This window comes from Argiope bruennichi, chromosome 10 (genome assembly GCF_947563725.1).
Source record: "Argiope bruennichi chromosome 10, qqArgBrue1.1, whole genome shotgun sequence".
Classification (NCBI taxonomy): Eukaryota; Metazoa; Arthropoda; class Arachnida; order Araneae; family Araneidae; genus Argiope; species Argiope bruennichi.
The window spans coordinates 72,277,232-72,296,922 of NC_079160.1; the positions used below are offsets into that span (position 1 = coordinate 72,277,232).

General features: G+C 26.4%; 1 protein-coding gene across 5 annotated transcripts in view; it reads right to left on the reverse strand.

The window, feature by feature from the left end:
• The window catches only part of LOC129989368 (nuclear factor 1 X-type-like), an 81,981-nt gene that overhangs the window by 9,214 nt on the left and 53,076 nt on the right, over positions 1 to 19,691 (reverse strand). For 2 of the 5 annotated variants that reach the window (XM_056097861.1, XM_056097862.1), the window contains 11 exons: positions 18,987 to 19,178; positions 17,839 to 18,022; positions 15,215 to 15,271; positions 12,191 to 12,253; positions 10,685 to 11,005; positions 8,322 to 8,405; positions 6,347 to 6,525; positions 5,515 to 5,635; positions 4,765 to 4,935; positions 1,621 to 1,745; positions 302 to 560 (listed from right to left, as the gene is read on the reverse strand). In XM_056097861.1, the coding sequence (XP_055953836.1) occupies positions 302 to 560; positions 1,621 to 1,745; positions 4,765 to 4,935; positions 5,515 to 5,635; positions 6,347 to 6,525; positions 8,322 to 8,405; positions 10,685 to 11,005; positions 12,191 to 12,253; positions 15,215 to 15,271; positions 17,839 to 18,022; positions 18,987 to 19,178 (1,756 nt within the window). The remainder of the gene's footprint in view (positions 1 to 301; positions 561 to 1,620; positions 1,746 to 4,764; positions 4,936 to 5,514; positions 5,636 to 6,346; positions 6,526 to 8,321; positions 8,406 to 10,684; positions 11,006 to 12,190; positions 12,254 to 15,214; positions 15,272 to 17,838; positions 18,023 to 18,986; positions 19,179 to 19,691) is intronic. The other 3 variants (XM_056097863.1, XM_056097865.1, XM_056097866.1) reach the window with 3 other exon arrangements.

The following is a 19,691-nucleotide window of genomic DNA, read 5'->3' on the forward strand; positions in this document are numbered from 1 at the left end:
CAATCAAGTCTGTTTTTGTTCATGAAATGTGGGGAAAAAAAACCCTGATGTCATTTGTTTAGATAATTATAGATAATAATTGTTTAGATAATTACAAAAATGAAACAGTACAGACATATTGTATTCATTTCATCTGTTAGCTTGGTTCTCCATTATCAAATCCTCTAGTAAATAAATTTTTAGTTCACAGCATATTATATTAATTAAGCGTGAGAATCAGCTGTCAAAAATTGAATTTGTATTATAATCAAGTTGAATGATAATATAAATAAGAGATTTATTTTTAACTTCTCACTCTCACCTTCTATTTCTCCTTCAGTCTCAATGATGTGTGGTGGGTCAGAGTCTGTATGGTTGGTGGGCATGAGTCCTGCCATCATGTTGTAATCGAGGTTCTCGTCTAAGGTGATGAAAGGAGCTGCATTCCACCTGGGCACAGGGGTGGTGCGAGGGGTCGTGCGCGGCGTAGTAGAAGGGGAGGTGAACATGCTCAAATTGGTGGGGCTGATCATACCACTCATCGCATTCACTGGGCTGATGTTTGTGTATGAGAAGAGCTGCTAACATAAATATCAATATGGGTAACAAATTCCCAGTGAGATAATATTTATTTCAAACATACAATCACAAGATGATATAGTAATAAACACACACATGCAGGCATATCTTTTAGTAAGAATAAAATTTCATTCAGAATGAATCTGAATTTAAACAATATCAAATTTTTAATGTCACTGTCATTTTATAAAGATACTTCCATGCATTGTTAAAATATTGACTTTTATTCTGAAGGCGCTTATTCTCACATTAAAGTATTCACAAAAGATTTCCAAAAATTTAAAGCCTATAATTTCACTTTTTTTTAATGCTTCCCTGCACTATAAAATACTGACTCCCATCAAGGTAATGCTTATTCTCTTATTACTTCATCCACATAAGATTTCTTTAAAACGTAAAAAGAACTATTTTAATAACTATGTCATATATAGTTAATTAAGTAACCTTTTGCTCCCTACCCCTTTTTTTATGATTATAGAAAAACACACTTTCATGATATGAATGATGCTTTAGTGCAAATATGTTTAAAACACTGCCTCACAAGAAGATATTAAAAGGCTTCATATTCTTCAGATGACCCTCTTCCAACTAACATTCTTTTACAGGTGGAGGAAAAAAGCACTTTAATGCCACTTGCATATACCATGCATGCATTTTATAGCACTTTTAACCATATATATTATCAGAAAACAAAGCTTTACTAATACAATTTGAAATAATCATTTTATAAAGTACTAGCACAAAATTTAAAGCTAAAATGCAATCACTGAATGCCAAACTATATAGATCATCTTCAAGAAAGATCTACAAGTATTTTTACAAATTTCAGATTTCTATTTCTTTTCAACAACAATAAAATTTATAGTCAAAAGCCTTTTAAATATTGAAAATTGAAATTTGTTGATAATGCTTTAAAATGAAAATTAGAATAATACCAAATAGAACATCTGGAATACAATTATTCAAATTTATACATGCATTTATTAACAACTTTTTACATGAAAAGGAATATAATTAATAAAAAAAAGCTTTCATCGTTAGAAGTTGTAGGGATTAACTTACCTGGTGGGTTTGTGGATGAATGTGAGAGAAGTTATTATCTGGCCTTGGTAGAGAAGCGAAAGGACTACTCATAGATCCTCTGTTGTTTTGGGAACCATCAAGACCGTTGCTGCCACCAGGAGCAACTGAAATAATTTTATTACATAATATTATTACATAATATTTATTACAGAAACTCTTCATATCATATAATATAATACAAATAGAAAGAAAATTTCATGTAATACAAATGACTCATAGAAAAAAAAATCTCATATAATGCAAATGACTAATAGAAATAAAATTACACTATAGTTTAGCATTTAATGTATTGGCAGAAGAAGTATTGCTTTAAATTCTTTTAATTTCAGAACTGCATTTGACATCAAAGCATAATTAATATTTTAAGTAAAATTTGAATATAACAGTTTTCAGAAAATAAAATTTATTTGTTCTGCAGTAATTTTTTTTAAATTCTGCATATATATATTAATGAATAAATATCTAAAGAATACTTTGCATAAATTAAACCAAAATGCCCTTTTCCTATTGCTAATAGAAAGTTAAGTACTCAATACATTTTTTAAAAATCTTATTTCTAAATATATTAAGAATAAAAAAAGATTAATTAGAGTTAAATTTTATTTTTTTATTAATTAAAAACTATGCACCCTTTATAGACATTTAGTAAGAAGCAGAAATCAAAAAGATAATATTTTCTAAACAGAGTTAAACGAAACCAAATATGGAAAAGATAGATATTTCAATAAGATATATTTTACTTAATTGATATATAAAAATGATTTTTTTTTCTATTTGATTACTTGGTTTCAATGGTGGATGGAGATTGAAATCAACAGTTGAAAAACTAATTTCATTTGAATATAAAAAGCATGGAATATATAGCAATAAAGACTATTATCTAATGATTGTAAAAGTATTTGACAGCTTGAAAGAAGATGGTTAAATAGTTTTTGTAGGCTAGAGCTTGAGCAGAAAAAAAAAAAAAAAAGATTTTAAAGTATTTTTCAAAGCATGACTCTATAAGTTAAATAATTTGTATCTTTCAATAGGTTGCGTACAATATCAACTACTTCTCTGCAATTAATGTATGAAGGATTGTCAGTAAAGTTGAACTTGTGAGAGGCGCCTAACATCGTGTTCATTTTAGTAATCATACAATAAGTCTATCTTGTGCTCTGCTTTCAATCCATTTAATGACATTAATAAGCAGATGCAATGGTTGCCTTCATCTTCCAAGCTATAAACACAGATTTAAGTTGCCATTAAAAATGTTTAGTAAAATTTTGTAACATTCTTTAAAATAATTTAATTTTTGAAAAAGATATAAACTTTCAGTTGTTCATATAAATGTTTGAGACATTCTGCAATATATTAAAATTCTTTGCAGTAAGGATTTTCTTATTTTAATTAAAATCAAAATGCAGATTAAGAACATTATCTTTATTTAATATTTTATATAAAAGGATGTTTTTATATTAAAAATATTTTATATATTGATGCAATGATTTTGATAAGTGATGATTTTTAACTTTTAATACATAGCACTCACAATTAACGGTTCTAATGAGAAAGGAATAAAGAAATGAAAAATATAAAAGAAGTTTAACTAAAGAATTTGTCAAGTCTGTTTTTCATTAGTTGCAAACTGTATTTTATAAACGGAAGTGGTGCCATTAGCACTCAATTAAAATATTGTAAATATACTACACGATTTAAAAATCTTCAGCACAACAGATTTCATTATAATTAAAATTGTAGAAGATAAGAAGGTTTTTGTGTTAATTATTTATATAAAACTATTTTTGCATTTAAAGTACTGCTAATACTTTTAAAACCGGCTTTTATTTATGTTGTATTGGCATTTCACAGAGTGCTAATATTAATTATACAATTTCAATCTTGTACAATGCAGTGTATATCAGTTAATATATAATAATAATAATAACATATAAATATATAATGAATAACTATCTAAAGAATATGAATATTTAAAGAAGTAGCTATAATGTCACTTTTAAAAACCCAATGGATACTGTTCTGAATTCCCAAGTTTTGTTTACAATCAAGCATCATCTGCACATATTGATTTTTCCTAATCCTTATCAATGATTTAAATTAAAACATTTTCTTCATGCTTATACGCTTTTTATTATAGTATTTAAAAATGTACGCTCATTAATACAAACATTTTAAGTATATTTAGCAATTATAAAAAACAATTTAACATTAGTATCTTCGTTAATCAATTGTTTATGATATGCAATTCAGCATGTTTCTAATTCGCATTAATATGCAATATAAGTATAAATTGCATCACTTTATATATTAATTGATAAATTCAATTTATTTACATTTTTAAAATTTATTCTATTTCTCAATATTTAAATTCTAAAATAAAAACATTAACTTCAAATTCACGTGGGTCTTTCGTTGCTTCCTCACAATTCTCAAAATTTAATTATTGTTACTGAAGATAAAACTGCATTATTCATTAGTTGCACCAATCTCAATTAAAGAGCTAATCGAGCAATTTTTTATTTCTATTTTCCAATTGAACAGTATTTCATTTCCTTGTGTAGAACATTTCTGGGAGCACTTCTCACACTTTTAGAGACACTTAAGCCTCTTGACAGTACATTTCTTTGATTAATGGCCATGCCTTACCTTAAATATACCTTAAAAAAATCATCTTTAAGATGAAAATTGCTGCCTAACTTCCCACAAGAAAAAACAAAAGATATCATTAAATGGAAAATCTTTCTTTTCTTGCTTTTATATACAAACATACAAGAAATGAAAAAAAAATAATAATAAAGGATGAACAGAAAAGCAATTAATGGATTTTTAGAAGTTTCCTCAGTGAGAAATTTCCACAATAATAATAATAATAATAAAAGCATTTTATTCTATACTGTATGCCATAATCTAAGAAGCATCAACTTTCAATAACACCATTAAGGAAAGAAAAAAAAAGTTAAAGTTGAATGAAATTTATATAATAATGACAAAAAAATTATCTTGGCAACATAATTTCTAAGGTTCTTTAATTGAAAAAAGAGCACAACACCAATATATATGATTGTTAGGTTATAAAACCTAAGTCAAAAATCTTAAGGAAAATACAATATACATTTCTCTTACCTGGAGAAGGAGCTGGCGGAGAAGCCAGCTGCTTCCGACTGTCCCTAACAACAGAGTTGCCTACAGGAGATGTTTCAGAGACAGGGGAACTATTCCTAGGCCCGGGCTGATTCACATTGCTTGGAGGGCTTGGAGCAGAACCGCTGATCTCAGAAAATGCAGCGAGTTTGCCTAAGAAATCATTTTTGTCAACAAAACTCAAAGCCCATGCAAAGATATATGAATTAGCACTTTCAAAAATAAAACAAAATAAACAAGTGTTCCAAAAATATAATAACAATATTAGTCAATTATGTATTTTAAGAAATTTCGAAAATCACTGTTAGAAAAAAAAAGTACTATTCAAAGCTTAACAAAGGACAATTATTCAAATAATAAGATAAATGGCATTTAAAACCGTAGAAAATTTATCTTTTAATCAGAAAATATTTTTAAAGAAATAGATATGACAAACCTACAACTTAAAATAATTCTACAATTTTCATTAAAGAAGTCTAAATTCTCAAGTAATGATAATAATATATTAAGTGAAAAAAAAGATGTTAGAATCATTAAATAGCTAAAATCATCCATAACTTTATAAATATCAACCTAAAGACAGCAGTTAAAAGAGAGTTACTTAATAATGAAATGTTCTTGAAAAATATTCCTAATCACAAAATGTTCTTATTCATTTAGATTCCTATAAATTAGTGAGTCATCTTAATTTAATTTGTATTCAAATGTCTTACAAAATAAATTCAAAAGTACCTGTTGATCGTATGATGGCTACAGGTCGTGCCATAGGGGCAGGTGGGGGAGGAGGAAGCATCGGATTGGAGTAGAAGTGTGGCAATTTTGTGGGACTCTGTGCCTCAGAATCTTGGCTGGTCTGAAAAAATAATTTACTTTAGATTTAAAAAGCATTAAATAAAATAGAAGGAGGATTAGATACTATTATTACTTATGCACTTTCCAAAATAAATATACTTTTAACTGAACAGAAATAAATCTTTGCACCTTTAAAATTATACAAGAACCTATCATTAAAAATATTTGTGTTTACTCATAATGGTAGACAGTCAGTAATCATGTGATTTTTTTCTTACGAATGTTCATTATATTTGTTTGCGTATCAAACAGGTTGTTATAGAATATTCTTAAATTTCATTTTCCATATAAAATACATAAAAATTCTCTTCAATCAATAAAAATAAGAATTCTGAACGATTGCATTAATTCTGAATAATATGCCTTTTTCAAATTATTTTTATTTCTGAAAATTTATTAGTGAAAAACCTTAATAACTTAATACTGAATGGCAGGCTTTAATTATCTGTAATTAAAAATCTTGGTAGAGCATTTCAAAATAAAGGTAAATTATTATTATTATTTAAATGTTTAAATATATTTTAAGTATGGTACATAGACAGCTTTTAAGTAACAATTCTTAATAAAAGAGTTTCAAAATTATAAAGTAATATTTAACATTCTTTGAAAAATATTAGCTATATTTTATAAAAAACTTAAAGTACAATATATTTTCTGAGTAAAAAAATTAAGAATAATTCGTTATAGGAGGAAATTAATTTTTCATAATTACTTGTGGGCTTGGGCCAGAATTCTGAGCTTCTTGGCACACTAGGTTGACAAAATCAGAGAGCGTGTCTCCATTTTCTTGGTACTTTCCAGGAGTGATGTAGTAAGGACTGGAATGGGGAAGGGGACCACTAATATTGGAGGCCTGAGATGTCATGTTCATTGCTGTGTGTTGCTGCAAACCTATTCAACAGAGATTAGTATGCATGTATAAAATTGATTTCTTCTAAGAAATGAAACATAATTAACGTAACTAATTTCATTTGTTAAAAACAGTAATTTAATTGCAACAATATCCAACCCACATAGCATAACATACATATTAAATTGTTCAGCCTAAGCATCTTTCTGAAGTCCACAGCATTTTTTAAAAATAACATTTCAAAAGATAATATGAAAATAGTTATGTGTGCTTCAAATTTATAAAACAATTTTAATTCCTAATAATAGAACACATGATCAAATTATTACTTACAAAATAATATTTTAAATTATAAGGCAATACTGTATTAACATGAATTTAATATCTGAATACAATCATATCATGTCTGGAGATGTATATCAAAAAATTTAAATTTCAAGAGTACAGCATATAAAAATAAATAATATTAAAATTTATCACAGAGTAATCAACAATCACAAGAAATTATTTTAAAATCTATTATACATTTATAAAAAAAATTTTTCCTTCTAAAATAACATTTATTTTACAAACTGCAACTTAATACATTTTAAGACATTCACTCACAGTTTTTACATACGAAAATATACAACAAATTCAAATAAAAGAGCTCCATCAACCAAATGCTAATTTTGAAATTTTAACTTCAAGAAATTTTCTAGAGTGATTAAACAAATTTGATTTTCATCATGTGCACTTCACATGATTCAACCATGCTACAGAATAAGATTCTATAAAGCAAGCAAGAACTAGAACAGAAAAGAAAAATGAATGTCAGAGAATTGCATTAAAAAAAAAAGAATGCGAGACGAGTGCAAATCCAATAAACAGCAGCATGATACAAGAGTGAACCAATGCAGAGAAGAGAAATGAAAGAAACATTTCCAGAAAATAAAAGTGCCAGAAAAATTTTAAGACCAATAGAATGAATGATGCAAAGGGATACATAGTGATTTCAAGGAAAGGTAGCACAGAAGGTGAAAAGGGTAAGCACACACCTCCAAGAAAATTAGTGCAAAACTGACTATTTACAATAAATCACTTTAGAATTTTCTAAGTTACTTTAAATATACATAGGATTAATACAAAATTTACATTTAAGTTGCTTGGGAATTTCATAATTTTTTAATAGTATAAATACAAGTAACAGAACAGCTAAAAAAATACTTATAATCTTATTCATGATCTATTTTAAGAAACATTTAGAATTATCAACTGAATGTAGTTAATCTTTAATATTAAATAATTGTCTTTTTTCATATTAATAACAGAAATTTTGCAATTTAGTCCTTTTAATTACTAAATTCAGAGATAACTGCAAACAGAGCTCATATTTTAGTTATTACTATTGCAATTCACAAATTATTTACAGCTAATCTAATATAATTATTTATGTTTTTACAGTTTAAAATTTTCTACTTTTAAATTATTTTTTTAAAATTAAATTTATTTCTCTGTAGATTGAAATCTACCTGCTATAAAAAAATTAATTATTTTCCAAAAATTCTACAACAAATATAAATTGTAATTAAAGCGTTCTTATCACAAAAACACGTTATCTTTATAAAAAAAGATGCAATTATATTATAATAACAGAAAAATTTAGCAATTTATAAAAAACATCTATAAAAGCATATATTTATCAAAATATATTACGAGCAAGGAATGCTGGAGAGAATATACAGATGCATAATACCTTAAATAATCTGATTGTACTAGTGTTGATACTTCTTAAGAGAATAATTTTTAATTTGAAAAATTTAAACCTCTGCCTCTGAATAAATAAATACCAACTTACCATCTTGAAGTTTGGAGGATTGATCGGCATCAGCCGCTGTGATACCAATTTCCTTGGAGGGTGGGTGTGGGGTCAGGGGTCCACCTGCAATAGGGACACATTATGCTCGCTGATCAAGACTTCAGGTCTAAATGAGATGGATTCTGAGAGGTTTCAATAAAAATCTTGCTTCAGATCCAGACAAAATTCAAAAGAGAAAGAAGAAAAAGAAGCCCAGGAAAAAAATTGAGAAAAAACTAGTTTTGTTGGAAAAAAAATCACTTTGAACAAATTTGTGCATACAATAATCACTAGCGATGGATTAAATTCACTAATTAATCCTGATTTAGAAATTTAGCAGATTGAAATGCATTATTCCAACTAACAGATTTTAATGAACTTAATAGTACTAAAATATGGAAAGTAACAAAAAGATAGTTTTTTAAACCCTAGATCTTGACTCCAAAAAAAAGTTGTATATTTTGAGGAAACCTTAATAGCAAGATATAATAAATAGTACATGCTATTCTGATTGAAAGGATAGGTTTCTACATAGATATCAAATATTGATTTGTAGACTTGGAAAAAAACTTCAAAAAGTAATTAAAAAAATATTCCATTAAAATTTTTAGAAATGAATTCAATTAATCATTCTGTTCGAATTTTCTTGATTATTTCATTTTCTTATTTAAAAACAAATGAAGTCTTGACAGAAAAGTTCATTGCATGAATGGGGGAAATAGAATATTTTTATTGCTAAAATAACTAATTGGATAGATAGCATTTTAAAGAAAATTCTGAAAGTACTGCATCTTTAAAAAAAGTCTTCCTATGTGCCAAGTTTATTATAACAGAATGATAGCGCCACTGTTAGAATATGAGAAAAATATAAAAAAATTAATTCCAGCAAAATCCCAATATGATAGCTGTAATGAAGTTATCTCTTAATTTAAAGAATTGTTTAGATGTCCTTACTATTTCAAGATAACTCTTTAGATGAAAGAGTTCAACAAAACTATGAAAGAATAGAAAACCAGATACAGGATATGGAAGGCCAAAGAAATACAAATTATTGAGACAACAGAGTAAAAATAAGAGAAAGAAGCATGGAAAAATAAATACTGTTCAATTTGATTCTGTTTATTAAAAATAATTTCCAAGGCAGTCCAATGGTATTCAATTAATAAAATAATACTATTTTTAAAATCAAACTTTAATTACTTAAATATCCTTAAATAATTACACAAATATTAAATATTTCATTGAATTTAGCATATTTTTTCATAACATCTCTATATGAATAAAAGAAAGACTAAGGAAAGCATAAGAGAATTGTGTAAAAATAGCAAAAAAAATTTTTCATAGAACACCAATCAAGGAATAGTTATGAAAATATAATATCAGAATAAAGTATTCAAAATACAGATACATTATTGTTATGTGAATGAACAAAAACTTGCATGTGCAATATTATTAAAAAAATTATGCATATAATTATCATCTGATATTAATTAAGTATCTTAAGCATACACCTTAAAAGTGGATATTTAATACTAAATTAATAGACATACTAATAGAAATATCATTTAATAAATTTGGAAGTCAAAAAAAAAATATTGATATAGAAAAAAATTATATAAAATAAAAATTACTTACTTAAGAAAGGAAAAGAAAAATATGAACAAAAAACACTGATTTTCATGCAAAGAGCAATTGTATTTGTTCCTCATTAAAATTTTTTTTAAAAATTAAGTAAAAAGAAATACAAATAAAATAAAAAATGTAGATGTATCATCTAGGGAGAATACCTTTTCTAAATATATGAAAATGAAAGATTTTTTACCTTTCCCAAATGAGTACATAAATATAGTATAGCAAATTTAATATAGGAAAAAAGAAAAAAAACTATATATCAAAGTTTTTCTTTTCTTCAAAGTTGCTGATTAAAATTAAAACCTTTTTCATCATTATTCCTTAAATGTGTAAAAACTTAATAATGTGAACATTTTTTATATAACCATTATGATAAAACAGAATCAATGCTAATAATAGCACAAACTGAAAAATATGAAATTAAACAGCCATGGTTCTGAGGCTTCCATTTCAGGTTTGTAACAAATGTGAGGAAAGATATAATCATCAAATTACTTATGCTTATTACTTGTTTTACATATAAAAGGAAATACACTTAAAATGATAACTATTAGTACATATTAACACAATTACACCTAAAAAGTATTCATAAAGATGCATGCTGGTCTTTCTAATGCGATGTATCAACTGGCTGACTAGTGTTTCATTCATTCAAATATGCCATTTTCATATTCCTAATAAATTAATAACCTTCATACAATAAAGCTAACAATAATAAAAACCTGAAATACCTTGGTCAATATCACTACTCCAAGAGGCTTGGCTGTGCAACTGAGCTGGGCTCTGCCCGTAAAAACTGGATATGTCGTTGTGGACTTTGTCAACGACATCATCATCATTGGCAGACATCTTACGTAGCCGTTTACTATGAGGTTCTTCTGGAGGACTTGGAGGATGATTGTTGTGGGGATGCAAAGCTAAAGGAGGCCCTGAGGGGAGCCCCCGGTGATCAGGAGGTGAGGAATAACTGTTGCAGTAATAGGTAGGAGATTCAATCTTGATCATGGTACTTAGGGTTGGTTGGCAATTACTTGTGGTTTGCAATATAGAGGCTGAAAAAAGATACAATAACAATGTAAATCATCTCATTCATAGTTTTCTCAAATAAATTGCTTGCATTTAATAATTTAACAATTAACACAGATGCAATACTGTTAACTTTAAATTTGTCAATCTAAAAGAACTAAACATTAAAGCATTATATCAATTATTTGCTGCAATATATAATTGATGTAGAATTAGTCTACCAATAATTCTATTTCAACCAATTATTCAAATTCGATTTTCAAGAGGAAAAACAGTAGCAACTACACATCAGAATTTTAGTTTATTATGGTTTATTAAATTTTAAAACAAGGTATTAATAAAATAGCCATGGGTTAGTTCCTAATGCACATTTAAAGGATAAACTAAACAGTCAAAATAAAAATATACAATTATAAAACCAAGAGTTATTCCCCATATTTTAAAACTGCTGAAGAAATTTAAGATACATCTTTTTAATTCTTTTAAGTATATTGCAAGATGGATTATATTTACAACAAATAAATATAATTTTGCTTTCACAGACATGTTTTAATTTATATAGAGAAGAGAAAATTTTAAAACAAAAGAAATATGTAAAAGTTATCATTTTGTCACTAGTAATTTATGATGTTCGGAAGAAATATAAATATAAAAAAATAAGTTTCAAACTATAACAAATGCTATTAATTAACAATAACAGAAACTGATCAATGCAACTGTTTCACTTGTTCAAAGCTTTTACACAGGAAATTCAATTTTTTAAAATACATTGATACATAACTATATATAAATAAGAACTATAATATAGTTTTCAGATTATTTCCCATATAAAAAAAAAGATTTTCATAAAATTGCCTATATTTTCATTGCTTTATTTAGATAAGACATTTCTTATAAATGTAATGATTTTTTAAAAAGTGCGGAGAGATATTTTAAAAAACCGAACCAATTACTACCCTAAAAGTCAAACAAACCAAAACAAACATGCACACTACTTTCTATATTTTTTAATGACTAATGTCATTTAAAACACAGAATTTCATGCAAAGCAAAGAAGCACAGAAAAAAAGCTGATATAATGGTAAAAAAAAAAAAAAAAATCTAACTACAGTCTACAATATTCACGTGGTTAACAACTAAGACGCAAATATGGAATAGCGGTTTGATAAATATATCCAATCCAAAACTGGTATTAAAGATGTTTCGCTCACCTTTGGACAACCTATACAGTTCTGCAGATGTATAAACACCAGAAGGAAAGACGAAATCTGTTTCTGCAAAACAAAAAGACCACCCTGAAATTTCAGTTTGCTCTTTTTGTGCAAAACTACAGCACTTAACTACTTTAACACCAGTTGTGGACTGGAAATATTATTATAACTTACAATTGAAAATATTATGAGACATGAAATTTGTAAATCAGATAACACAATATTATTCTCAATACACAGCTAAAGCTTTAAATATAAACAACTCATATGAATCTGAAAGCAACAAGTCTTAAAACCAATAACTGTCGAATAGACATTTATCAAGAGCCTGTGAGTAAAATGGTACTTTTAAATTTATAAAATATTTCCTTTTTATTTTGCCATGGACTTAAATATAATTGTTTTGTTTTATTATATGAGTTGCAATAATAATAATAAAAGCAGAATTACAATGAATGTATCATCTTTCATAGGTATTTTATATTAATTATAGTTTTTTGTTCTTTTTTATAAATATCTAAATTCAGCATTAAAACAGTATATGAAAATTATAATATCTAACTTTTTTCATTTCAACAATATCAAAAAAGCCAATATAGAAAATTATATTAATATTTTCTATGTTTACCAAAAGTAAGTATTCATTTATGAAACATTCAACCAAACCAAATAATTTTTCTTCTTCACGAGGATAAAAGTAAGCAAAACTATATAAAAAAGTTGCTTTCAATTTCAGATTTCCTGTTTTAAATTTATAAAATTTATAGGTTAAAGATTCTGGAGATTTACAATCAGTACATCAGTACATTTCTAAGATCCCAAAATATGAAGAATGAAAGCATTTGAGTATTTACATCAAAAGTTAAAAATATATACATTGACTGATAGTTAGTAGGTAAATATAGAGGAATTGGGATAAAAAAAGTTTTGATATTATAACAGATTAAAGAATTTTTTAAAAAAACTTCTATTGCACAAAGTAAATTTGTTACACGGTAGATTAAATGACTTTCTTATATCTAGGTCTGATGAAATATTATCTAAATTTAAAAACCAAAGTCCCTGTTTGTATAATTTTTGGATGAAAATAGGTATTCTCTTTTTTATATACATACTAACATGCAAGCAATACCCTAATTTAGCCAGATGCCATGTGGGATATGTACATGATACGAGATATTCTGATGCCTATCAGCCGTCCAAACTGTACCCATTTTTTAATATATACATACTAATAAGAAACTTTTTACATATATTTTTTATAGCATAGTTGTCCAAATTTCATGAAGGTGTCTGGTAAATTTGAAGAAGAAAAAAATTACATAAATGAGCTTTTTGGTGTATGTTACTTTTGTAGATCAGTGTTATATCTTGCTTTAAAGATATATTAAATTTTAAATTTCAGATTATTTTTATAAAATATTTGATACATATAGTTTAAATATTTTGAAAGGTTAAATTTATATAGTAATAAAAATCAAGTATATAAATTAAATAGTGTATATTTATTTAAAAAAGGCTTGAAAGGAGATAATAATTAAGAAAGTAGACATTTTTATATACAAACAGATGTGATATGGGAGGCAATCCTTTAATATTCAGTCAAAAAAATTCTCACTTTTCAATCTCATTTCACTTTGGAATTAATAATTTAGCTGGATTGATATGAAATATTTTGCTTTTTAAAATGACAATCATGAATAAATATAGCAAAATCACTGAATAATATCAATATTTCTGTTCATATTTATAACTAAACTTAAGAAATTACTTTCTGTCATAATTAAAACAGTAAAATATGAAAGTGCTAACAATAAAATTAGTATAAATTCACAGATATTTTTTGTCATGGTAGTAACAACAACTTCTTATGCATAATCGTCTTAAATACACAGCTGAAAAATAACAGTAAACTAAACTGGGCATCAAACCAGTATTTAATAAAACAGATCAGTGCATTAATTTTGGGTGGAAAACATATCTTAAAATCAACATTTTATATACTAAACTTTAAAAACATAATACTTAAATTTTCTCCATCTTAACTAAAAGGATATTGCAAATAAATAAAAAGAACAATTGCATATTTTTTCTTCTAAATTAAATAATGTAGCAATTTGGAAATATTCACTGCCAATGCATTTGATAACAAAAAGACAGAACATTGTCATCAAACATTATTTTTCTGTAAAAGAGCCAGCTAAGATTGGAGTGGAGTCCATTTGGATTGAAGTCAATGAGGGAATCCCTTCCGGCAAAAGTAAATATTTGTTTTTATGCCAGAACAAGACAGACACCTCTTCATCAGGTATGGAATGGTGTCAAGTTTAAAGAAATGCAATAAATTTTACATGCTCTCCAAGAAAATTCAATCTTAATCAGATAAGAATAAAATATTTTCAATTCATTAATGTATTTTGAAAAAAAAAAAAAAAAAAATGGTAATAAGTAATTTTTTTTTCTAGATTCTTTTATTTCCAATAACCGAAACCATTTACAAATAATTTATTAAAATTCTAATGTCTTTTCCACTATAACAAGAATTTAAAAAAAATACACACAAAGAGATAATTTATTGCTACAACTTTCATAAAAAAAAAACACTGTTAAAGAAAAGAAAACTGTGCTTATTAGTAATGGAAGAAAACTGTATTTATTTTTATGGTGCCTACGTTATCACCAAAAAATACAATCCCTTGCCAACTTGGCATTTTCGAAAACTAAAAATCGCCAAATAAACCCGGAATGCAACCATTTTAGCATCTTATGCATAATGGAGCTTGGCAATATTGGCGTAATCTAAAATTCGTTAAGTAAGTAAATGTATGATTTTAATGTTAGCATAAACTGAAAATCGACAAATAAACCCGGGGGGGGGGGGGGGGATGTAAAACTAAACAAGTACAGAGAAAGCTACTTATACACTTTTCCCCCCTAATCATTTATGTATGTATCACAGCAAAGAAGTTATATTTAAAGTTTCAATCAGATTATTCATAAAATATCAGTTAATCACACACTTACCTCTTTCATCTTCTTTATTGCTATCACATAAGCCATCTCTAATACCACTTAACGATTCTAGGACAAAAACAAATAAATTTTACTATATTATAGTTATATGCTTTCATATTTAAACAAATTAATGCAAATGCATTTAATACACATATATTATGTAAATTAAAAAAAAATTATACAATGCCTTGATAAAATTTTTATGGTTTTTTCTTAAAGCATTGAATACTAAGTGAATCCATTTGCAACCCCTACAACATATAATACAAATTATATAAAGATTCTTATTCTATTTTCTATATAGGCAACAGATTAATTAAATACAATTGCTTACTCAGTCTGAACATAGAATGTAAGAAAAAAGTCAATGCAATGCAACAGCAGAGTAAATAACATTTCTTCTAAAGGATAAGGGATCATTCAAATTTCTATCACACAGTAATATTTGCATATTTATTTCCACTGCATATAATCTTTAGCTAAATTTTCATAAATACTCAAGAATTACAAATGTAAAAAAATAATTAGGAAAAAAAATCCAGTAATACCGTCCCATCAATTCAATAAAAACATTATTACATATTTTATCAAATGCATAAAAAGTTGACAAATTGATATAATTTTTAAATTAAATATAAATACTCATATTAACCCATTAAATAAATACACAATTTAATAGTGCTCGAGTCTTTTTATAATTTAAATATGTAACAAAGTATATAATTTAAGATAAAGTTTTATTACGGTTTGAAAAAGCTATTAAAACCAATAGTTAAATTTTGTCTAAGAAGCTAAATAAGTAATTAGAATTACCATTAACACTGAATAACTGAAAATACTTGATTTTTTTTAAAGTCATTAACTATTTATTTAATAGTACTACTTATTATCAATGTTTTTAAATTTTATTTTAGAAACATACAAAATTTTATGTGTTAAAAGCATTCTTTTAACACATTTCATAAACTGTTCTTCCCTTCTTCCTAACTCATACAACTTATTTGAATACTTCAACTTGAAACATTATTCAGCAATTCAGAATCTCTATCAACTTGTCATTGATATTTAGTACAGAGCGTAAATAGAGATCACAATCATGCAGAAGAAACACAAACAGTTTATATAAATTGAAACATCATACATGAAAAACCATTAATTTTTCCAATATTTAAAAAGAACAGCCACAAAATTCTTCTTAACAGTTTCATTCACAGAAAAAGGAGTTTTTAGAGCTCTAAAACTTTAAGTAATTAGTAATTTGTTATAACTAGAAAAAAAAAAATTTAGTGAACATTTTTTCCCTACTTTTTTAATTCAAAAATTTATATCTTTAAGAAATGAATTTTTACAAAAAATATTCACATATTTAGAAATATGAAAATTTATACATTAGTAGAAAAAACAATAATAATAAAAGGAACCAATCAGTAATAAAAAAAAATATTATATACTTTTAATTTTGGCAGTGGGTAATTAATGAAAGGTAAAGTTACAAAATTTTATAAAACTTGGATAAAACATATTTAAAGCTTTAAGTGTAGGACAGAGAGAGAAATTTAAAAAAAAAGACAGAGAGAGAGAGAGAGAGAGAGAGAGAGAGATGGGGAAAAAAGACATGCTGTTCAACCTCTACTTTAAGTATGTGAAGAACCTAGGAAAGAGCACTATTTTTAGAAACTGAAGCTAACTGGATACTCCTTGTCCCTAGCAATCAAAAATAGACTAAGAAACTGTAGGTAAAAAGTGCAGTTTGTTCATTGAAACAAGTGAATTACAATCACAATACAACACTTACTTACTTATAAATACTTAATTTGATACTAATATATATATATATAAATTTGCATGCATTAAAAGCTTTAATCACATCCCCTTTAAAGAAATGAATTGAAATATCTCATATTTGTTAAGTCCAAGGTTTCATCACCACTCATTTTATTTAATAAGAATAAATTTCTACAGCATTTTTCAAACAAAATTTTATTCACATTAAATAGTTTAAAAAGCCAAGAAAGAAACATGATAAGGGAATTTATAGCTAGTAATTGCTGAAAAATTATAAGATCATAAAATTTTACAACAAAATTTCAGGATAGTCATGTTTGTGAAACCACAGCAAGAGACACTAGGAATTATTTTAATTAATAGATTTACTAATTATTTGCAAAGATATCTAAAATTAGCAAACAAACTTAATATTTTTACTTGTTTTCATATGATAATTATTTCAATACAAAAAATAGTGATGATATTAAAAGAAAATTTTTGCAGAATAAACAGTTTACAGATGCTTTCATGCATAAATTTCCAAATCATAAAAAAACATTCCAGTTAGTCAATATTTTTGCAATACAGAGAAGCAAAATGGAAAGTTACTCAACAAACCACTGAATATTTTAACTAAATATAAAATAAATGCTAAAAAATTATTATGGAAATGAAAGTGATCATAAGTAGGCTTTTATTTAGAAATGAAAGTAAATTATTTATAAAAATTAATTTTATTAAAATTTAAATATTTCTTAAATAGTTTTTACCAAGTCTAAGTAGTTATTTGTCCTAAATAGATCTTAATAGTTATTAGAAAAATAATAATACAGATTTAAACAGCTATAAGAGAAAAAAACATATACCATGGCTGAGTATAAAATTGGCCAGATACAGGTCTAGTTCTCGGACGGAGACATTGATGTGGTATGGATTAACACAAAGGTTGGGGTGGAGGCACTCTGGTGACTTTTCAAGACGCTCTCCATCAGTGCTCTCCAGAGGAATAGCTTTAAACAAGATTACCATCACAAGGTCTAGTCGCCACACCTAACAAGTTAAGTTTATTTACAAAACAGTAATAAGTTTATAAGTAGTTTAAAAAAATAAATGCCAAATAATTTGCACAGAAAAAAAATATTAACTTAAGACACAGAAACAACTAAATTTAAAAGATTAAATTTTTAATAAAATTTTTTTTCTTTATGTGTTAACATGGATGTTATCCTAAGGATTATGAGTTTTCAATAATAACTAGAAAAAATTCTAGAAAGCAATAGGAAGTAAAAAATTAAAATCTAAATGGAATTAACTTTTGAAGATTTTTTAATCTCTCTTTAACTCGATAAAACAAAATAATTAAGGGTTCATACACTTGCATATTTACTAGATATCCGAGCATTCTTTGGAATTAATTTGAATGTTACAGATATCTCCATTTATAAAACAGATATCACCATGATAGACATAGATTAAAGAGAAGGGAGGGGCCCTTAAGTGTATATAATAAAATCCAGCTGTCAATTTTACAATTTTTTAAAATAAGTTTTCAATAATTAATTATTATAATTATTTTGACACCACAATGTTTAATATCAAAATAAATATGATTTAATATGGATGGTTAAGAAACTTTTAAATTGGATTGTGATGGTGAACCTAGAATACTTCATTTTTCATCATTTTGTAAAATAAAGAGGTAAGAAATAATAATAAAAAATTATAATGTTCATTTTACATCATTCTTTTTTCTTAAATGTCTAGCAATTCATACATATCTTGCCTCTTAAATTGAATACAGTACATGCCTGGGTGAAAAAGATTACAGATAGAATTAAATAGAAAAACAAAATCGAAAATTATGAACAGGAAATTAAGAAGTTCATTAGAACTGAGGCCTCCCCTCTATGATTTGTTTATATTAATATATTCAGTAACTTTCTTTTTGCACCATATAAATATTTCCATCATATAAATATGAAAATTCAAGATTATTATTAAAAAAAAAATTCACCTTATCTGCTTGCCGCAGACAGTCTATCCTCCTCATTTTACCCTTTTGGTCAGGATTACTGAGAACACAACTAACTCGTTTCTTCCCTGTGATACCCAAAACAAAATCTTCACGGCATTCTTGTGTTATATCCTTCCGAAGCTTCCCCAGAAGGCGAGATGCCCATTTCTGTTTTACCTCTGTTCGTTCATTCTGTGAAAAAAAAGCAAATAAGTATTAATGCATGATAAAGTGAAACACAGAAAATCTTTTATGGTAAATCATGGGCTTTCATGAATCAGGCGAAATTTTTTTTTTCAGATTTATGCCATTTTCAAGAGAATTGTGTGTTAGCAAATGAATGATTTCTAAAACATAAACTGGCTATGGCATTTTATTCCATATAAATTTTAAATTGATTTCACGGCAGCTACTACTCTATTCTTAAAATGAAAGTTCCTATGAAAGTTCATGACCCCTAAATAGGTGATTACAGATCCACCTCTCCCATCTTTACCATTCCACAAATTGTAAAAAAAATCTCAAACTATTTCATTGTACATTTTTTCAAGCGGAAACACAACAGAATCCACCAAATGCAAACACTGTATCGATTTTGCAAATTTTTATTTTATTTGAAAGCTCATGGCATTTAGATATGCCATCAGTGCTTGTTTGCCCTCTCTATTCCGACAGATATTGTGTATAAAACTTTAATGAAGCCTT